General features: G+C 47.5%; 1 protein-coding gene across 10 annotated transcripts in view; it reads left to right on the plus strand.

Annotated features, from left to right (window-relative positions):
* The window catches only part of TTC3 (tetratricopeptide repeat domain 3), a 115,031-nt gene that overhangs the window by 47,140 nt on the left and 49,219 nt on the right, over positions 1-18,672 (plus strand). For 6 of the 10 annotated variants that reach the window (XM_060198683.1, XM_060198685.1, XM_060198684.1 and 3 more), the window contains 12 exons: positions 85-285; positions 2,307-2,367; positions 2,992-3,076; positions 5,567-5,701; positions 6,622-6,702; positions 8,019-8,131; positions 10,371-10,491; positions 11,531-11,653; positions 13,729-13,830; positions 16,013-16,105; positions 16,656-16,720; positions 17,686-17,822. In XM_060198683.1, coding sequence (XP_060054666.1) covers positions 85-285; positions 2,307-2,367; positions 2,992-3,076; positions 5,567-5,701; positions 6,622-6,702; positions 8,019-8,131; positions 10,371-10,491; positions 11,531-11,653; positions 13,729-13,830; positions 16,013-16,105; positions 16,656-16,720; positions 17,686-17,822 — 1,317 coding nt within the window. Of the gene's footprint in view, positions 1-84; positions 853-2,306; positions 2,368-2,991; positions 3,077-5,566; positions 5,702-6,621; positions 6,703-8,018; positions 8,132-10,370; positions 10,492-11,530; positions 11,654-13,728; positions 13,831-16,012; positions 16,106-16,655; positions 16,721-17,685; positions 17,823-18,672 lie in introns of those variants that run through there. The other 4 variants (XM_060198688.1, XM_060198686.1, XM_060198682.1 and 1 more) reach the window with 3 other exon arrangements.

Genomic DNA, 18,672 nt, shown 5'->3' on the forward strand with positions numbered 1-18,672 from the left:
AGACAGCGTCCTTGGGAAGTGCAGGCCCCAGAGAAGTGAATGGTCGTGCCTCATTTCTCCCCTTGTCTCCCTTTCTGCTACTAGATCTTGATGAAAATCATTCTAAGATGGATCCCAAGCTTGCTTCCCCGCCTCTTACACCAGCATTTAAGGAAATGCCAGTTTTCTCGACGAAGCTATTTCTCTCAAACTTCACTTTGTGTTCCTTCAAGGGAATTGCGTTGAGATGCTTCATCTTCTGCTTAGTGATCCTGTTGTTCTCTTTCACTTTCTCCTATTTGTCAGGTCATTTTATTTTTCCGAATCACGTTATTGGGGAAATGACGGTTTACAGGACAGTTGTGGACACATGAGTACAATTTCTTAGCGCTCACGATAGATGTCTGCACACCACGCGCACCGCCACCCCGCAGTCTCTCTTCACCATCGTGTACCTGGCCCCGTGTCTGCCCCCCACCCCCCAGCCCAGTGTCCTTGCTTGACTGCATCACACCCACCCGCCCCAAGCTTCACCTGTGCCGCCCTTTTCTTGCCTCGCTGCCTAAGACCCACCTAGAAGTGAGATTATCTGGTTGTTTGTCTTTCTCCTTCTGGCTTATCTCACTTACCATGATTCCTTCCTACTCCATCCAAGAGAGGGCAAGGGTGAACAGTTGGTTTCTTACAGCTGAAGAGCGCTCCATTGTGTGTATATGTCACAGCCCCGCATCTGTTGGACATACCTGGGTTGCTTCCGGGTTGGGGCTATTACAGACTGAGCTGCCATGAACAGAGCCGCACGTAGGTCTCTCTGGCTGGGTGTTTTTGTGTTTTCTGGCTACATCTCTAGGACGAGAAGTGCTGCGTCCCAGGGTAGGTCCATTTCTGGTGTTCTGAGATGTGTTCTCCTGTCAGCATTTGCTTTCAGCAACCATTCTGTCTTTCGCATCTAGCTCCTTAGAGATAAGAGGTGCTTTGTTTATTTTAATGCACCAGTAGTTTATGCAGTTAAATCTTCTGACCGGTCAGTATTTTTAGGCCTTTATTAGCAGACAGCGCATTTAAATAAACTGTCCAAATACTGTCTGTCGTTAATCATCGACGTGTAGGTGAAGAAGTCGAGCTCCCAGGGCTAGGGCCAAGTAGTTGTAGGTCCTGGGTCACCATTGGGAGTCCAAGTGAAACTAGTGTGCCTTTCTGGGAGCCTCTGTCCCTTGCTGAGGCCACCAAGCTGAGCTCAGGATGTCATTCCCCCCCCCACTGGGCTCTGAACCCCCCTCTGCCATCTCTCCCCAAGCTCTCCAGCAAATACTGTCCCTACTCTGCACTCCTGCAGCTTAGTGACATGTCCCCCACCCCCGACCCCAGAAGCCTGTAGTGGCTCTTCAGTTTGGCCAGTGGGCTAGAGGCTGAGTGACAGCAGGGGTTTGCATGCAGGATCTGTGAGCTGCCACCTGCGTCCCAGTGCAAAATCAGACAGGTCTACTCCGTGTCTCCAGAAACTTCCCTCTAGCTTGGGGACACTCTAGCCAGATCCTCCTTGTCCTTTAAACCAATATCTAAATGTTCCATTCCCACCGACTCTCTCCCCAACCATTCCAACCTAAGTGACTTCTCCCTCCTCTTCATGACGAAAGCAGTTACCATGGAGTGAACATAGCAGTAAGAGCCGTGTCTGCGTTACTGGAGTGACTGTCTTTTCTTCCCATCTGACTGTTAGCTGAAAAGATGAGCTGTGTCCTTTATCTGCCGATGATAGTTCTAAGTCATAATCGTTAGAATTTTCTTCCAGAGTAGCTTTAGAACATATACAGAAAAAAGGGTACACCTTATAGCTTCTTTTTTTAGCTTATCTCTTTGTAATTACACTTACATGTAATATTATTGCCTTCAATTTTCTGTGAGTGTGTTTTGTTTTCAAGCTTGTTGATTTTTTATGTACTGTTCTATGAACATAAATGCCCCGCCCCCTTTTTTAAATAGTTTGTTTATTGGAGAGAGAGAAACTTGAGATGGAAGCGGGAGGTAGAGAGAACTAGAGACATTCTGAAGGGCAGCACAGCTTCACCACTTGGGAAGCTCCCCCTACAGGTGGGGTCCAGGGTTGAACCCAGGTCCTTGTGTGTGGAAATACGCACTCAACCTGGCTACCTTGCCCTTGTTTTTTTATTAGTGATTTAATAATGCTTTACAGGACTGTGAGACTGTAGATATGTAGTTTCACACACACACACACACACACACACACACACACATACACCCCAAAGTTCTGTGACTTCCCCACCCCACGATAACCACCATAGGAACAAATGTTTTTGTGTTAACAGGTCCACCACCAAAATATAAAGGAAAACAAAAATCCAGAAGCAATGACATGGAGAAGTTCAGGTATGTTTCAAGTCTAAGATTTCTCTTTGTTTTATCTTAGTGTGTTTATCCTCCTAATGCTATCCTCTTCTCAAGGGGAAAAAAAAAGTGAAAAAAAGATGAGTGCTGAAATCCCTTTCACATTTCGGAAGCATCTTTCATGTTCAGGGCTGAAGGGTATTTCATAGGATAAATGTGTCTTTGAAGAAGACATTTCTACAGGGGAATTGCTCTCCCCAAGAGGGATATATAATTTTATTTTTTGACAGTTGTCGACAAGTTCTTCTCCCCAGAAAGTTGTCCTTGTGGGTGGCCCAACTTTTAAAAATCTTTAAGTAAAAAAGTCGGAACCATGTAATTAGACTATGTCAAATGCATCTTTTCTGGATAGGCACACATTTTTCTTCCTTCTCATCACCACTAGACAATGCAATGTAGCTACATATATGGCATTTACCTATAACTTGATATGTGTTCTAGTAACTGTTGAGAATATTTAACAACTTTCACTTTGGTAGGATTTCTGTTCAGGAGCTCATGACTATAGTTATTCTCTTTAAAATGATCTTCAACACATAGGATTTTTTCCTTCCTAGAAGCAAGACTGTTTTAAACTATTTCAAAGCGAGTGATTTTCTCTTTCAGTCCTTGCTCACAAATGACTTTACCAATGGACCTGAAAACCATCTTGGAGAAGCAGTTTTCTAAGTCTTCCAGAGCTGCGAACCAGGTGATGAGAAAGATATTCTAGTAGAAAAAGCAAAACTCTTTGAGCTGTTTTTTTTTGGCTTTTGTTTCACATAAATGAAATCTAACCAAGTACACCACTCAGCTTAAGTCATCTTAGTTGTGGACTCAGAATTTAATGTCTGACTGCTAAGAAGCCAGACTCATTGCTTTAGATGGGAAACTGATGACGCATCTACCAGAAACACAACTTCTGGGTGACATTAGTTTTGTTGACCGCTACTCACAGAATCATTTGCTTCCCAGAGATGGAAAGATTTGGGGACTTTTCCCTTGTCCTTAAGTATTTTAAATAGATTCAAATCATTGCAAAAGGTTTCAGCACTTGTAATTCCATCCTGCCTACTCATTGTACACCAAGGTTTATTGGTGGCGAGACCCTGCTAGTCCACCTCCACCCTGGCCAAAACCAGTAGTCGGGTAGCTTTGTATGTGGAGTTTTACTAGCATTGAGTAGGTGGTGGACATGTCTGTGAAGGGCGAGAGATGAACAGTAGTCATCGTGGGGCCAGCACTTCACCTCCTGTAACTTACGAGCTCACGCTCCGTGTGCTGCCGCTGAACTTGTTGATGGCGTGACTGAGAGCAAGTTGTAAGTCGTGGAGCCCTCCTGTCCTGTTTCTTCTGGGAGAAGTGTTGCTGAATTTGGCCACTTTGGAGGAAGAGCAGTAGACAGCTTTCATTCCTGTGGGGCCAGCTGCTCTTCCCTTTGTCAAGAGGAGCGCCGGCCACGGGCACGTTTGCGCACTTCATACTCCACTCCTCAGACAGGTGTGTATGTGACGCACACAGACTGTGAGGTCAGGAGATGCTGGCATGGTTCACCTGGCCTTCAGGCCTTAGGGGACTTTTGAGGCTAGCGTGTACCTAAAATCAGAAACCGAATGATGTCTGTGCACTCCTCACTTGTGTTATTTCTTCCTTCCTCGGTTTATGACACGGTACATTACAGAGACTTTGTTCTTTTATTTATTTATTTATTTATTCCCTTTTGTTGCTCTTGTTGTTTTATTGTTGTAGTTATTATTATCATTGTCGTCATTGTTGGATAGGACAGAGAGAAATGGAGAGAGATGGGGTAAGACAGAGAGAGGGAGAGAAAGACACCTGCAGACCTGCTTCACCGCTTGTGAAGTGACTCCCCTGCAGGTGGGGAGCCAGGGCTTGAACCGGGATTCTTAAGCCGGTCCTTGCACTTTGCGCCACCTGCGCTTAACCCACTGGGCTACAGCCTGACTCCCATTCTTTTTTTTTTTTTTTAATCGCTGTGTTGTGCCCTCTGTGGTGAACCTACCAGTATCCCTTCCACACTCGTGTCTAGTCAAATCCAGACACATGGACGGTGGACTAGAGCTTTACCTGACACCTGCCTCACAGAGAATTTTAAGTGACTACCCCTACGTGGCTGACTGTTGGATTCTTAGCTACATCTGCTTATCTGAACCATAGCTCATTTCTCATTTGTTCTGTTTAAAAGTTGAAAGCTCTGTTCACTTCACAGAAGTGAAGCAGGCTTGTGAGAGCCATGAAGTGTAAGAAGAACCACCCTTTCTTGTCCTGGATAATAATGGGAGGATCTGGGTTAAGATCAGTTTACTCGGGGGGCCCCGTGGCGGTAGCACCTGGTTGAGTGCACCTGTCACTACACTCAAGGACCAGGGTTCAAATCGCCATTCCCTTTCTGTAAGGGGGAGACTTCTTGAGAAGTGGAGCTGTGCTGCAGGTGTCTCTTCTTTTCTCTCTGCCTCTTGTCCTCTATAAATAATAATAATAACAAAAGACCACTGGGAATGGTGTGGTCCTGCAGGCACCATGGCCCAGTGACTCTGGTGGGGAAAAAAAAAACACTTTATGGGAGTCGGATGGTAGCACAGCGGGTTGAGCGCATGTGGCACAAAGCATAAGGACCAGCGTAAGGATCCCAGTTCAAGCTCCTGGCTCCCCACCTGAAAGGGAGTCGCTTCACAGGTGGTGAAGCAGGTCTGCAGTTGTCTTTCTCTCCCCCTCTGTCTTCCGCTCCTCTCTCCATTTCTTTCTGTCCTATCCAACAACGACGACATCAATAATAACTACAACTATAAAACAACAAGGACAACAAAAGGGAATAAATAAATATAAAAAAAATTTTTAAAAATCACTTTACCCTGGCTGTGCTGAAGAAGATGCTGTAATATTTATTTCTTACTGTTTTTACCTTATACACAGAGGTAAAGAGACACAGAGGCACAGAGCCTGCTTCAGTGTGGCGGGGCTGGGTTTGAACCTGGGTCGCACACATGGCGAAGCAGTGTACCGCCCACGTCCGCAAGCTCTCTCGCCGCCCCGCCCCCCTGTACTTGGAAAGGAAATGAGCATCCCGCCCTAAGGGTGGTGGTGGCTCTGGGTGTTTACTTAGCGTGCTCCTGGCAAGCTGGGACTCCCCACTGGCCTGCGGTGAGCGCCGGGTCAGTGACAGGGACTCCTCTGTTCCCAGGACTTTGCCAACATCATGAAAATGCTGCGGAGCCTGATCCAGGACGGCTACACTGCACTGCTGGAACAACGCTGCCGCAGCGCCGCCCAGGCCTTCACAGAGCTGCTCAACGGGCTGGACCCCCAGAAGATCAAGGTGCCGTGCCGCCCCTCACACGGCGTCCATGCAGAGGAGCCCAGGCCACACGGTCACCCTCGTTGGCGACCTTTACGCACACATGGTGCCGGTCCTTGTTCGGGCGCCAGATGCCGGGCTAGCTTTGCGGGCGGGAGACAGACAACCAGGGACTCATGGCTGAGCTGGGAAGCAGTGCAACCAATCTATTCCTTAGAAAATCCTGCCCTTTATATCTCCTGAGGCAGAAGAGGAAGTACATAGGATAGGGGGTGGGGAGTAGGAAAAAGCGCGCACGAAAGTATAAAGCTTCCATCTAACCAGTGGGGATTAAACCCATGCCCTGTAGGCAGGGCGAGTCTCACGTAAAGCAGTGATTATGTAAATAGACCACAGCATTTAGCAATGCAAATGAACCAATTAGCAATGCAAATGAACCTAAGAACCCACCGTGATGATCAAAACAGAAGGGGTCTTAGAAGCAGACCAACAACATGGACCCCCCCTTTTTTATCTTTTTTTCCTCATCCAAAGTAATAAACCAAGTATGTGGTGTCACTTTAATCATGTCGTTCCTTCCAGAAACCATGAAACAGGTAAATAAATATTTTTGGCAAGGTTATAGGAAAGGAATTCCCTTAATGTCAGGGCTATCCACTTAGATGCAAAGTGGGTGAAGGCAGGTGTCCCAGTGTCAGGTGGCCCACACCTGTAAGGAGTCCTGACAGTGACTCGGTGCTCTGAATGTCCAAGAGTGAAATGACTGCGGGTCATTGCAGAGTACCTGACCTGCTTGACTTCAGCCTTTATCCCGGTCCGTTAGATGAGTGAGATTTTTATCAAGGTGCTTTCTCTTTGGTGCTTGGTGTTTGGGAAGCTGGTATGTTGCCACTTGGTTAGAATTACGTTCAGATGTCTAACTGAAGCGTTTTCCCTCGTAGCAACTGAACCTGGCCATGATTAACTACGTCCTAGTGGTATACGGACTTGCCATTTCTCTTCTTGGAATAGGACAGCCTGAGGTGAGATCTGTAAAAGGATAATAAGCAGGGCCTGGTGGCAGCACACCTGGTTGATCACACACAGTACCATGTGCAGGGACCTGGGTTCCAGCCTCCGCTCCCCACCTGCAGGAGGCAAGTTTCACCAACAGTGAAGCAGGACTGCAGGTGTTTCTGCCTCTCCGTCTCTGGCTCCCCTTTTCATTTCTCTCAGTTTCTGTTCAAATAAAATAACAAAAGGGAAAGAGCAAGCTGACCCTCGTGGGCAGGAGAGAGCAAAGTGGCAGTGCACAGGAGTGACAGTCGAGAGGTTTCAGATCCAATCCGTGGCACCACCAGCAGCCCGAGCTGAGTGGTGTTTGGATGGATGGGTGGGTGGGAAGGGGAGGAGGGGAGGCAGGACAGAGTATTTATGCCAGCTAGTGGGGCCCTGCTTTTGGTTTGTGGGACCAGTACTAATAGACGGTGCTGGATCTCAGAGCAAAGTGAGGGGAAAAGACCAGTGAGAGGAGGGGCCAAGCATGGTGATTCCACCATGTGCCGTCTGGGAGACATCTGTGTACCTGTGAGAGTTGACACGGGCACTCACCACCATCAGAGTCACCGTAGTGACTGCACTTGATGGCAGAAGGGAGGCCGGAATGGGCCTGGGAAGGAGGAGAGTGGAATTCTGTGCTGAGCTCTTCCTAACAGCTGTACAAGTGACAGTTACTCTTGTGCACTGCTGCTCACGGATGTGCAGTTACTTCAGAACAGCCCTCGCTGCGTGGACTCTGCTTCCTGAGGAGCCGGCCTCAGAGCTCCTCAGAAGCTCCATCTGATCCTGACATTGTCCATTTTCACACACAGTGATGTCTCCAATTTTGCCTTGGGCTAAATGTCTCCTTAGTTTTTTGTTTTTTTCCTTAAAAGAAAGTAAGTGCATTCAAAGCTCTGAGGTTTTCATGGCTGGAAATACTCAGAAGATTGTGCTCTGAACTGTGTAAAGCTTTTCACACAAGAGTCACGTTTAAGATAGAGCATCTGCCTGTCTGAATCCACAGAGCACTGTGGCGATGCTGGTGGTCTTTGCTCCCGAGGGAGTGGCACTTGCTAATATCTATGTGTTGCGGGGTGTTTGCAGCCAAACCAGTCTTCTTGCCACGAATTCACACCCGTCAGGCGGAGCCGGCGCACACCGAACCCCTTCGTGTGCTGTTCGGTCGCTTGTCTGACGTGTCCGACCACAGTGTCTCGCTCTCAAACGAGGGCTCTGGGCAATGGTGTGATTTGGCCGCAGGAGTTTGTAGAGACTTGGCCTTTTGTGTAAGAGATCCTTCTTCTCTCTGCTGTTGAAGGAGTTATCTGAAGCAGAAAACCAGTTTAAGAGGATGATTGAACACTATCCCAATGAAGGACTTGATTGCTTGGCTTACTGTGGAATTGGCAAAGTGTATTTGAAGAAGAACAGGTTAGTGAACTCCTTTGCTGTTTCCTCTGTGGCACACCGTTCTCCCCTGTTTAGTTTGAAGACTGGCGTTTCGTCGCCAGTACAAGGCCATTCCGTTCTGCTTCTACTGCTTCCTAGTTTTGAATTTAACAGAAAAGCCCACTACAGAGTCACCTGGCACAGGGTGGGGTGGGGGGTATGTTTTGTCTTTCGGCACCTGTGTTTGCTTGTTTGGTTTTTGCCTCCAGGGTTATAAAGGGTGACTGGATCAATGCCAAGGAAGGCTTTCTAAGCCCCGTCAGCTAATTTCTGGTTGTACACGTGCCGTAAGGAAAACCTGTGTGGAGTGGTTGAAGCGAGCACAGGTGTTGTGCAGTATCTGGAGACCTCTGGTCTGAACTTGGGCCGGAGTCCTCACCCTGATAAGCAGCTGTGCTCTCTCTCCACACACCACGTGACCCTGAGCGCCAGGAGGCTCAGGAACTCAGGGAGGGCAAGGACAAAGAATTCCGGTGACGAGTCGGTGGCGTGCTGACACAGAGATACTTTCTGTATCTTTCACTTAGGCCCGACAAAAACAGTGATAGGTTGATTCACTGCTCTTGCTTACCTGTAAAATTCAGCTAACTTACTGGGGGAAATTCTGTTCGATAGTCTGGCACATAGTCTTGGGACTCATCCTTAGAGAGTGCCTGGAACCTTCTCGATAGAGTCTTAAATAAGAACAGAAGATACAGCTGATGTAAGGGCTCCAACTTCCTGAAGTGATGTCTGATGAGGTCACACCACACTCAGGACCTGGGGAAGCCGCAGGGGCGGGGCTGGCCGCCACCTGTGTGGTGACGCGGCGCGTGGAGTTCAGTGCAACGTCAGGCACACGACACGAGTTAGGACACCTGCCTGCTGAACTTTGCCACTCACGGACGTTCACGAGGCTTCAGAAAGTGGACAGTCGGCCGTTGATGGCGCACCTGGTTGAACACACATGGTACAATATGCAAGGACTCAGGTTCAAGCCCCCAGTCTCCACGAGTGGTGAAGCAGGGCTGCAGATGTCTCTGCCTCTCTCCTTCTCAGTCTCCCTCTTCCTCTCAATTTCTGGCTGTCTCTATCCAATAAATAAAAATAACGTTTAAAAAAATTTTTTTTTAGTGTTGACAATCAGGGACGGTGACAAATGAGTCTTTGCCTTGAACCGAAAAGCATTTTTACCTTCAAGATAGTGTGTGTTAGGGGGCTCATAACATACTGTACTTTTGCCATTATGGGTTGCAAGCTCTGGTTTAAAAGTTTTTATTTTTTTATATATATTTTATTTATTTATTCTTTCTTGTTGCCCTTGTTTTATTGTTGTAGTTATTATTGTTGTAATTGATGTCCTTGTTGTTGGATAGGACAGAGAGAAATGGAGAGAGGAGGGGAAAACAGAGAGGGGCAGAGAAAGACAGACACCTGCAGACCTGCCTCACCGCCTGTGAAGTGACTCCCCTGCAGGTGGGGAGCCGGGGCCTGGAACCGGGATCCTTAGGCCGGTCCTTGCGCTTCGCACCACGTGCGCTCAACCCGCTGCGCTACCTCCGGACTCCCTGGTTTATAAGTTTTACATCATTCAGATAAGAGAATACAGACTTGCTTAATTTTACATATTTTACATATTTTATGTCCAGTGTGTTATTCTTTTGTTGGAAACCATTGACATTTTTTTCCCGAACCGTAAATCAGAACTAAAACATTTTAAAACAAAATGTATACACATGCTCTGTTAAAGTAATTCACTGCTTTATGGTTGAAGAAAGATCGCCAGACAACCAACCCTTGTTTTCTCGTTTTTTTGGCAGATTTCTGCATAGATGTCCTATACAATGAGAAAGGAAAAGAATGTGTGTCGTTAGAGTGAGAGGCTGTTTCTCGACGTTTAGCAAATGAAAGAGTAGAAATATACAAAGAATGGTCATTGTTAAGTTTTCTGTTTCAGTTATTGGAAGCTTTAAAACACACAAACTCTCGGTGGTCGAGTGTGCATCTAGCGTGCGGAAGCCGACTGCAGGCTGCTGTGTGTGTGTGTGTGTGTGTGTGTGTGTGTGTGTGTGTGTGTGTGTGTGTGTGTGTGTGTGTGATTTTCGTTGAATGTATAGGTTCCTGGGCAGTGACTCACCACATCACTGACAGGAAGAGGGAGCAGGCAGCCCCATGACTGGCTCTGAACACTTGGCATCTCGTATCTTCACTGTCTGTCTGCTCATCCTGGTTATGATCTTAGGTTTCTGGAAGCACTTAATCACTTCGAGAAAGCAAAAACCTTGATTTACCGTCTCCCTGGAGTGCTAACTTGGCCCACGAGCAACGTGGTTATCGAAGAGACCCATCCAGGGAAAATAAAGGTAACTGCTTCTGCTTCTTTCTAACCGTGGGCTGACTCGAGACTCGGAAGACAAAGAAGGAGGCTCGGGCAGCGGCGCACCTAGTTGAGTGCACACATTACCATGCACAAAGACCTGGGTTCGAGCCAGGTTATCGCTGGGCCTGGGTCCTTGCACCACGAATCCACTGCTCCTGGAGGCCAACTTTTTCAATTTTGTTGTTGTTGTTGTTGTGTTGTTGTTGTTATTGCTGCATAGGACAGAGAGAACTTGAGAGGGGAGGGGAAGATAGACACCTGCAGGCCTGCTTCACCGCTTGTGAAACAAACCCCCATGCAGGTGGGGAGCCGGGGCCTTGAACCGGGATCCTTATGCGCGAATTAAGTCATCTTTGAATTGTACCTTTGCAAAGCAGATATTTGAAAACTACGGATAATAAGACAGAAGATACCAGGAGTGGTGCAGTCTCCTCCCTCTGTCCGTTTGGGATGGAGACAGAGCAGGACTTGAGATTTAAAAAAAAAAAAAAAAAAAAAACTGGCACTGAAAATGTGGCAGGATCTCCAGGGGTGCCAGAGACCGTGGAGTAGTTCTCTGGGCAGCAGCCCCACTCAGGTAGCAGGGGGACTAGGAGGGGTCCCGGGATGGTAGGGTCCTAAATAGCCTGCTATTGGGGGTGAGGGTAGGGGCTCTGTTCTGTTCCCTTACTCAACTCCCTCTAAATGTCCAAAAGCTACATTATAAATGAACTTGGGAAATTGTAATGCAGGGTAATAGCTTTTTTCTGTTTCCTAAATACTGTTTGGAAAAAAAATCCAGATGTGTTTCAGGATCAGTTGAAAGAGAACCAGAGCGTCCCTCAGTCGCCCTGTCATAGGCCTCAGGGAGCCAGCTCTGGCCCTCACGCCGGCAAGGCCCGGCCCACCCGCAGCACCACTTGTGAGCACCTTGCACGGCACCAAGGAACTCCGCGGGTGACGGCAGGCGGTTACTGAAGGGAGAGGCATTCTTGTCACATTGATGTCCTAAGTGTCGATTTTATTGGTTTGGTTTTTTCTAGATGCTGTTGGGGAAATTCATTGAAGAATGCAAGTTCCCTCCAGTGCCCGATGCTACTTGCTGCTATCAGAAGTGCCGCGGCTACTCCAAGGTCCAGATTTACGTCTCTGACCCCGACTTCAAGGTAACGGGTGAACGCCGTAACACAGGGCCTTTCAGAACTCTCCCTTTAGAGAGAGCGGGGAGAGCGATTCATTCACTTGCTTGTTTACTTTGAGAGAGAACCCAGAACACGTCTCTGGCACGTGCCATGCCAGGATGGGCGTCAGGCCCAGGCCTCACCCCTGCAAGTCCTGTGCTCTACCCTCTGAGCTGCCCCCAGCTGCTTCGTCCTCAGACTGACTCGTTTTGGTGTTGCACACGAGGACTTTCTGGAGCTATTTTACGCATTTAGGTCTTCTTGAGCAGAGTGACGATAACTCTTGTATGCACCATTAAACCGACAGTTTAAAATGTTCCCTTGCTCAACGTACGTGAAGTTTCTTTAATAACAGCGTGAGCAAGAAAGACCGCGGTGTTTTTCTGCCACCTACAATGTTCTTTGCTTTTTCTTTTGACATGGTATACTGTGGCATGCCAGGCACACACACTTAACACTGAGGGCTTTTTCTGTTTTTCTCCAACGGTTTCCAGCGCACCTGTGACGTGTGGGTACAGCCTCTCCTCTCCCCGTGTCGGGTGTCTGTAGAGCACCCCTCAGCCCAGCACAACGCCTGTTCCACCAGCCTGTACCAGCACCCCAGAGCCTCCCTCCAAACCCCCGCCACCCAGGTCCTTTGCTTTGATGCAATACACCAAACTCAGTCCAAGTTCTACTCGAATATACAAATTAAATAATAAGTCTTTATAGAACAGAGTGGATTCAGAGCCAGCTCCGCTGTCGAAAACACCCAGATTCTGTCCTACTTTGGGGCTGGGTCAGCTCACGGGGGAGCCAGAGCCCCTAAAATAACAAGCGAGTACCCCTCTCCCTTTGTAGCCACTGCTCCTTGAACTGCCTGGGCTGTGGAGGTACAGCGAGTAGAATGAGATCTGCCAGACACAAAGCAGGACTTGGGCTGGAGTTGGGTACTGCACCAGAACAAAGGCCGCAGGAGAGAGCTCAGGTCCTGGAGCGCGATGGCAGAGGAGGGCCTGGAGGGCTTGAGTCGTTATGTGGGAAACTGAGAATGTTACACATGGGACATTTATAGTGCAACACGTGTAAAATACAACTATTGTATTTTACTGTTGACTGAAAACCATTAATCCCCCCCAATGGAGAAAAAATAATAAACTAAAAAGAAAGAGACGTCACAGTTACGATCTCTGAAGTTTGTGTCCGTGAATCTAAAGACCATGCTGATGGCCAAGTTCGCTCCTAGAGACCCAGGTGCGAGACCAAGCGTGTTACTGGGCCTTAGTTTGTTCCAGAGGATGGCAGCTGCCCTGCCACGGTGCCCAGTTAGCGGGTGTGGTGAAATCACCTTGATCAGTGTGGAGCACTGTAAAGAGTAAGGCAGTTGGAAGCAACCCAGGTGTCCAACAACAGATGAGTGGCTGAGCAAGTTGTGGTCTGTATACACAATGGAATACTACTCAGCTATTAAAAACGGTGAATTCACCATTTTCAGCCCATCTTGGATGGAGCTTGAAGAAATCACGTTAAGCGAAATAAGTCAGAAACAGAAGGATGAATATGGGATGATCTCACTCTCAGGCAGAATTTGACAAATAAGATCAGAAGAGAAAACACAAGTAGAACCTGAACTGGAGTTGGCGTATTGCACCAAAGTAAAGAGTCTGGGGTGGGTGGGGAGGAGAATACAGGTGCAAAAAGGATGACAGAGGACCAAGTGGGGGTTGTATTGTTATGTGGAAACCTGAAAAATGTTATGCACATACAAACTATTGTAATTACTGTCAAATGTAAAACATTAATCCTCCAAGGGAAAAAAACAAAGAGTAAGGCAGTGGGACACTGGGGGGGGGGGGGGAGTAGGTCAGTTAGGGCCTGTGTCTCTAGCACCAGACTTTGTGGGTGGTGGCCACTGCCCCCCACTGCCCTTAAAGAGACGGGACGGCCAGTCCAGTCAGCCAGGAGAATGCAGTCAGCTCTGTCTTACTCTGTCTGTTGTTGCTATTTGTTGTTGTTGTTGTTGTGTGTGGAGGTAAATTCTCTAAACTGTGAATTGCAAATTTTCGACTCTACTCCTGCAGGGTTTTATCCGAATCAGCTGCTGCCAGTACTGTAAGATAGAGTTCCACATGAACTGTTGGAAAAAATTAAAAACAACGACCTTTAATGATAAAATCGACAAGGTAAGGCTGCCAAGACTGTCTGAGTCTCAGTGTGCTGCCTGAGTGCTGTTTGTTCCCTGAGAGCTTTCAGAAAAGAATAAGTATTTCTCCCTGTGCATTGTATGCACAGTTAGGACGTTTCAAATGAAGGCTTGAATGATGAATTGGGAAACTATTTTCTGTTCTTATTTCAGGTAACTATTGAGGTAGTAAGAGTAGAGGTCTTGAATAAGTTGTCTAACCAGCTTTTGTCCCAGAAATATTCAGATCAAATGAAAAGATCTGTCTGATTTTAGAATTCAGATGCCTTGATTCAGCGCATGTATTGCCATGCATAAGGACCAGCATTTGAACCCCCGGCCCCCACTGGCGGGGGAGGCTTCACAAGCAGTGAGCAGCGCTGCATGCTGCGTGCGTCTCTCTCTCTCTCCCTCGCTACCCCCCCCCAGTTTCTGTTCTATCAAGTAAAGTAAATAAAGTTTAAGAAGAAAGTTTAAAATTCGGGTGCTATATATCATGATTGCTAACCCTCCAGGGATCGTTCATCTGTTTATTTAGAGGTAAAATATAGAATTTAATTTTTACCAAAATTTGATGAAGTCATTTGTGCTTAAATTATAAAGATTAAATTTCACACTGTGAATGTATCATTGAGGTTCTTCTTAATCAGAGAAATAATGTCAACTAATGCTTTCTAGGTATACTTTGAGAGAAGGGACAATTTATAGCCTTGTTTATATTCATGGAATTTGTTTCTTTTTTTGTTTATTTATTTTCCCTTTTGTTGCCCTTGTTGATTTTATTGTTGTCATTATTGTTGTCATTGTTAAATAGGACAGAGAGAAATGGAGAGAGGAGGGGAAGATAGAGAGGGGGAGAGAAAGACAGACACCTGCAGACCTGCTTCACCGCCTGTGAAGCGACTCCCCTGCAGGTGGGGAGCCGGGGGCTTGAACCGGGATCCCTACGCCGGTCCCTGCGCTTTGCACCAAGTGCGCTTAACTCGCTGCATGCACTACCGCCCAGCTCCCGGAGTTTGTTTCTTACAAACATGAGCTATAGGTAGGAGGGAAACCCTGTCCCACAGTGCGGGGGCCAGGTAGCAGTGCACCTGCTAGAGAGCACACGTTACCATATACAAGGACCTGGCGGGCCGCGTGGGGGCGCACCTGGCTGAGCGCACATGTTACAGTGCACAAGGACCCAGGTTCGAGCTCCTGGGCCCCACCTGTAGGGGGAAAGCTTTGCAGTTGGTGAAGCAGGGCTGCAGGTGTCTCTCCGTCACTTCCCCTCACTATTTCCCTCTTCCCTCTCAATTTCTGGCTGTCTCTATCCAATAAATAAATAAAGATAATAAAATTTTTTTTTTAAAAAAAGGACTTGGGTTCAAGCTCCCATTACCCACCTGTGGGAGAAAACTTCGTGAGCAGTAGAGCAGTGCTGCAGGTGCCCCACCTATATGAAAAGAGAGTGAAATTTTAAAAAATGGCCACCCCAGCGGGTAGAGTCCTCCTGCAGGCACCAAGCCCCTGACAACCCTGGGGGCAGAAACCAAAAAAATGCTTTTCTGGGCCATGTAGTCTGATAGAAACCCCAGCCCTGTTTTGCTAGGTCTCTGTTAGCTGTAAGAATCTCACATTTTCCACATTTCCCAGTTAGCTAAGAATCTCATGATGCATCCAAGTGACTGTCCCATGGAGTCACTTCTCCCATGTCTTTATCTTACCTGGATTCAACTCCTGCTACACACACTCCCGAATTCCCGAATGGCCTGAACCATTCCACTAGCTTAGCAGATGCCCTCTGTAAACGCTGGGAGGGGCTGTCCTCTTTGCCTTTTGTCGATAGCTTATATGGGTCTGCTGAGGCGTGCACAAGCTCACTATACAAGGACCGACCTGCTCTCTTGCCCTTCTGAATGGAGGGAGAGGACCCATCTTGTGGCAGAGGGTAGGGAGCAGTTTCCTAAAACGCGCTTGGCGTGGGTGCCCTTCCTGTCTGCTCAGCTTGCCATGACAAAGCAGGCATTGGCCTGAGCCCCACAGCTGGACACGTCTCCCCCACCCCAGGCCCCCAGACTCACCTAGCAGCTCTCTGGAAGGAAGCCTCAGGCCATGACTTGCCTGTCTGGGGTGACTAAGATGATAGACATTGGGGTTCATTCTGAGGTACAATGCCCTGAATGTTTGTTTGAATCACACAGGACTTCCTGCAAGGAATTTGTCTCACCCCCGACTGTGAAGGAATCATTTCTAAGATCATCATCTTCAGCAGTGGTGGTCAAGTTAAATGTGAAGTAAGTGACCGAGAAAGGGGCCTTGTTAAACCCACAGCTTAAAGGCTCTGGAAGTGGTTAGATTTGGAGCTTGTCTTTTCCTAGAAAGGGCACAGGGGGAAAATAAGAGTAAGGATCCTTCTTGGCAGTGAAGTGAAGGCATCGCACATCCCTTCGTTTCCTTCCGGGAAAAGGAGACTGCTCACATTTTATCTGTACTGTCTTCCTAATCCCCAGAGCACGGGCACGCGTGGGCTTGGGGAGAGGCGGGCTTGTGCAGGCTGCAGGGGTGGGCTGTTGTAACGTGTGCCCTTTACTTCATCTTCTGCTTACTCTCTTTCTTCTTTCCTCCTTCCTTCCGTTTTCAATACTTCTTCCTAAAGTGTGTCTTCCTTCTCTTGTTCCTCCTTTCAGTGGTTTGTTGTTGCTAAGTGTTCTGGCTTTTTATGGGGTCAGAACATGGTGACTGGTCTCTGGTTGAACATTGTGTGCTTCTGAAATGCCTGGTGGTTTTGTGCTTTCTGTCATGGGAGATTGAGACACATTTTGGCTGTCTTTGTTTTCTTTAAAGTTTGAACACAAGGTCATAAAAGAAAAAGTTCCTCCAAGACCTGTTCTGAAACAGAAATGCTCTAGGTAAGACCTTTAACGCTCAGTCAACCTCGCGATGTTTCATAGGCTTCTGAGAAAGGCGGTCCTCTAAATCACGCTTTTAACTGGCTGTGCACAGCTAGCTAGATAAATGCTCATAAGTGAATCTATGTCTGTTGAAAACATAAATAGAATTAGCCTCAGATGGTTAGTGAAAACTTGACTAAGTGGTTGAATCTCTATGTCAGATAGTGACATCGATACTATGAAGTGACATGCTTGATAATTGCATCTGGCATTTAGACAGACATTATATGCCGAACTCGCAGCTGTTTAAACTTTAACTCTAAAAACATTCCTCGTCTCTCCTCAGTAAATGTTTTGAACCAGTGACTGTTTCTCATGCAGAAATACTCAGTGTACTGTCAGAATTTTTCACTCTTCTGTATCTGTTCAGATCAAATAATTTTCGCCCTCTTTTCTTTTTGGCCTTGCTGCAGCTTTTCTGTTCTTTAAAATATATATATATCATTGGTGACCAAAAAGAAGCAAAAGAAAAGATGAACAGAATTATTTGATCAAGAGAATTCAGTGTAATCATATCCACCAAATTCTGGTGTTGTGGGTCACTACTGGAATGTGAAAATTGTTTTGTTATTGTGAATCTCTCCTTGGAATGAGTATATATGTTATCCTGCAGAGTAATTTTCACCATCCCTGTTTCCCTGTAACAATAGCTTACATACGAGGAAATGACATTTTTGTGTCCTGCCCATGTCACTCTCAGTCAGAAATCACTTCACTCATTGAGGGTGTGGCTTTTATAAGCAACTGTCATTACTTTGAAAGAGCTGATCATAGACGACAGCAATCTCTAGTACTGGACAGGACATGAGGGCTAGCTAAGGAGGAAAATGCCTACTAGATTGCTTGAAGGAGAGTCTCTATGACAGACAAAAGACTGTCGCTCAGTGAGCTTATTACAGAAACTAACCGCAACTATTTATCAGCCTCGAGAAGTTAAAACTGAAAGAAGACAAGAAATTGAAGAGAAAGATCCAGAAACAGGAAGCAAAAAAATTAGCACAAGAAAGAATGGAGGAGGACATCCGAGAAAGCAACGCCCCCAAGGCTGAAGACGCGAAAGGTGAGTGAGTGAGCACGGCTGCTTCCTGGTGAGGGTCGGGCCACAGAGCTGCTGCTGCCCAACCCAGACCCAGACCGCAGGCTTCACTTGATGACTTGATGCCGTGGTCAGGACAGAGGCAGTGACACGCCTGGTGTGTGTGCCTGCGCTCGCTGCTTGCTTAGAGGCCGCTCGTAAAAGGCGTTGAGACTGAAGGGACCCTGCCAGTCCCCGTGAGCGGCCATCACCTTGCAGTCCGTGCCTGATGTCGCGGGCCAGTAGGCCAGCCACTCAGCGCACTACTCCGCCGTGTGCGAGCCGGGTTCGAGCCCGGCCCCTGGAGTTGTGCTGGGCTCCACCTGGGTCGTGCACAGGACAGAGCAGGTGCACCATCCAGTAAGCTGTCCTGCGCGCCCTCCATCCTTCCCTTCTTTTTAAAGAGTGTAATATCCGGTTGTTGGTGGTTGGATAATGATGTGCTGGTTATATGACCTCAGGGACGGAGTTCCGCACGGCGCCCACCACCGACTCCCGTGCCCCTCCTCCCCAGTGATGACCACCACAGTTCTCACAGAGCCCCAGAGGCAGTTTCAGTCGTCCGTTGCTGTTTTCCATTTCATATTGATAGTTCAAAGCACCGGTCGAGCATTAAGTGGAGATGGCTAGTGAGGCTGGCTTAGAACTGCTGAAAGAATTCCTCCGACTTTAGAGGAAGCAGACTGTCAGGTCCGTGGTCTGTGCCGAGTGAAGGGAGGTGAAGTCTTTGACCTTGTGGCTGGTGTGGACGCCCCCGTCTCTCCAGAGGTATTGCTGTTCAGTTCAGAATCTCTCGAGTTGTTCATTTCAGACAGCTGATGAGATCCCTGGCGTG

The sequence above is a fragment of the Erinaceus europaeus genome, chromosome 9, assembly GCF_950295315.1.
Source record: "Erinaceus europaeus chromosome 9, mEriEur2.1, whole genome shotgun sequence".
In the NCBI taxonomy this organism is placed as follows: Eukaryota; Metazoa; Chordata; class Mammalia; order Eulipotyphla; family Erinaceidae; genus Erinaceus; species Erinaceus europaeus.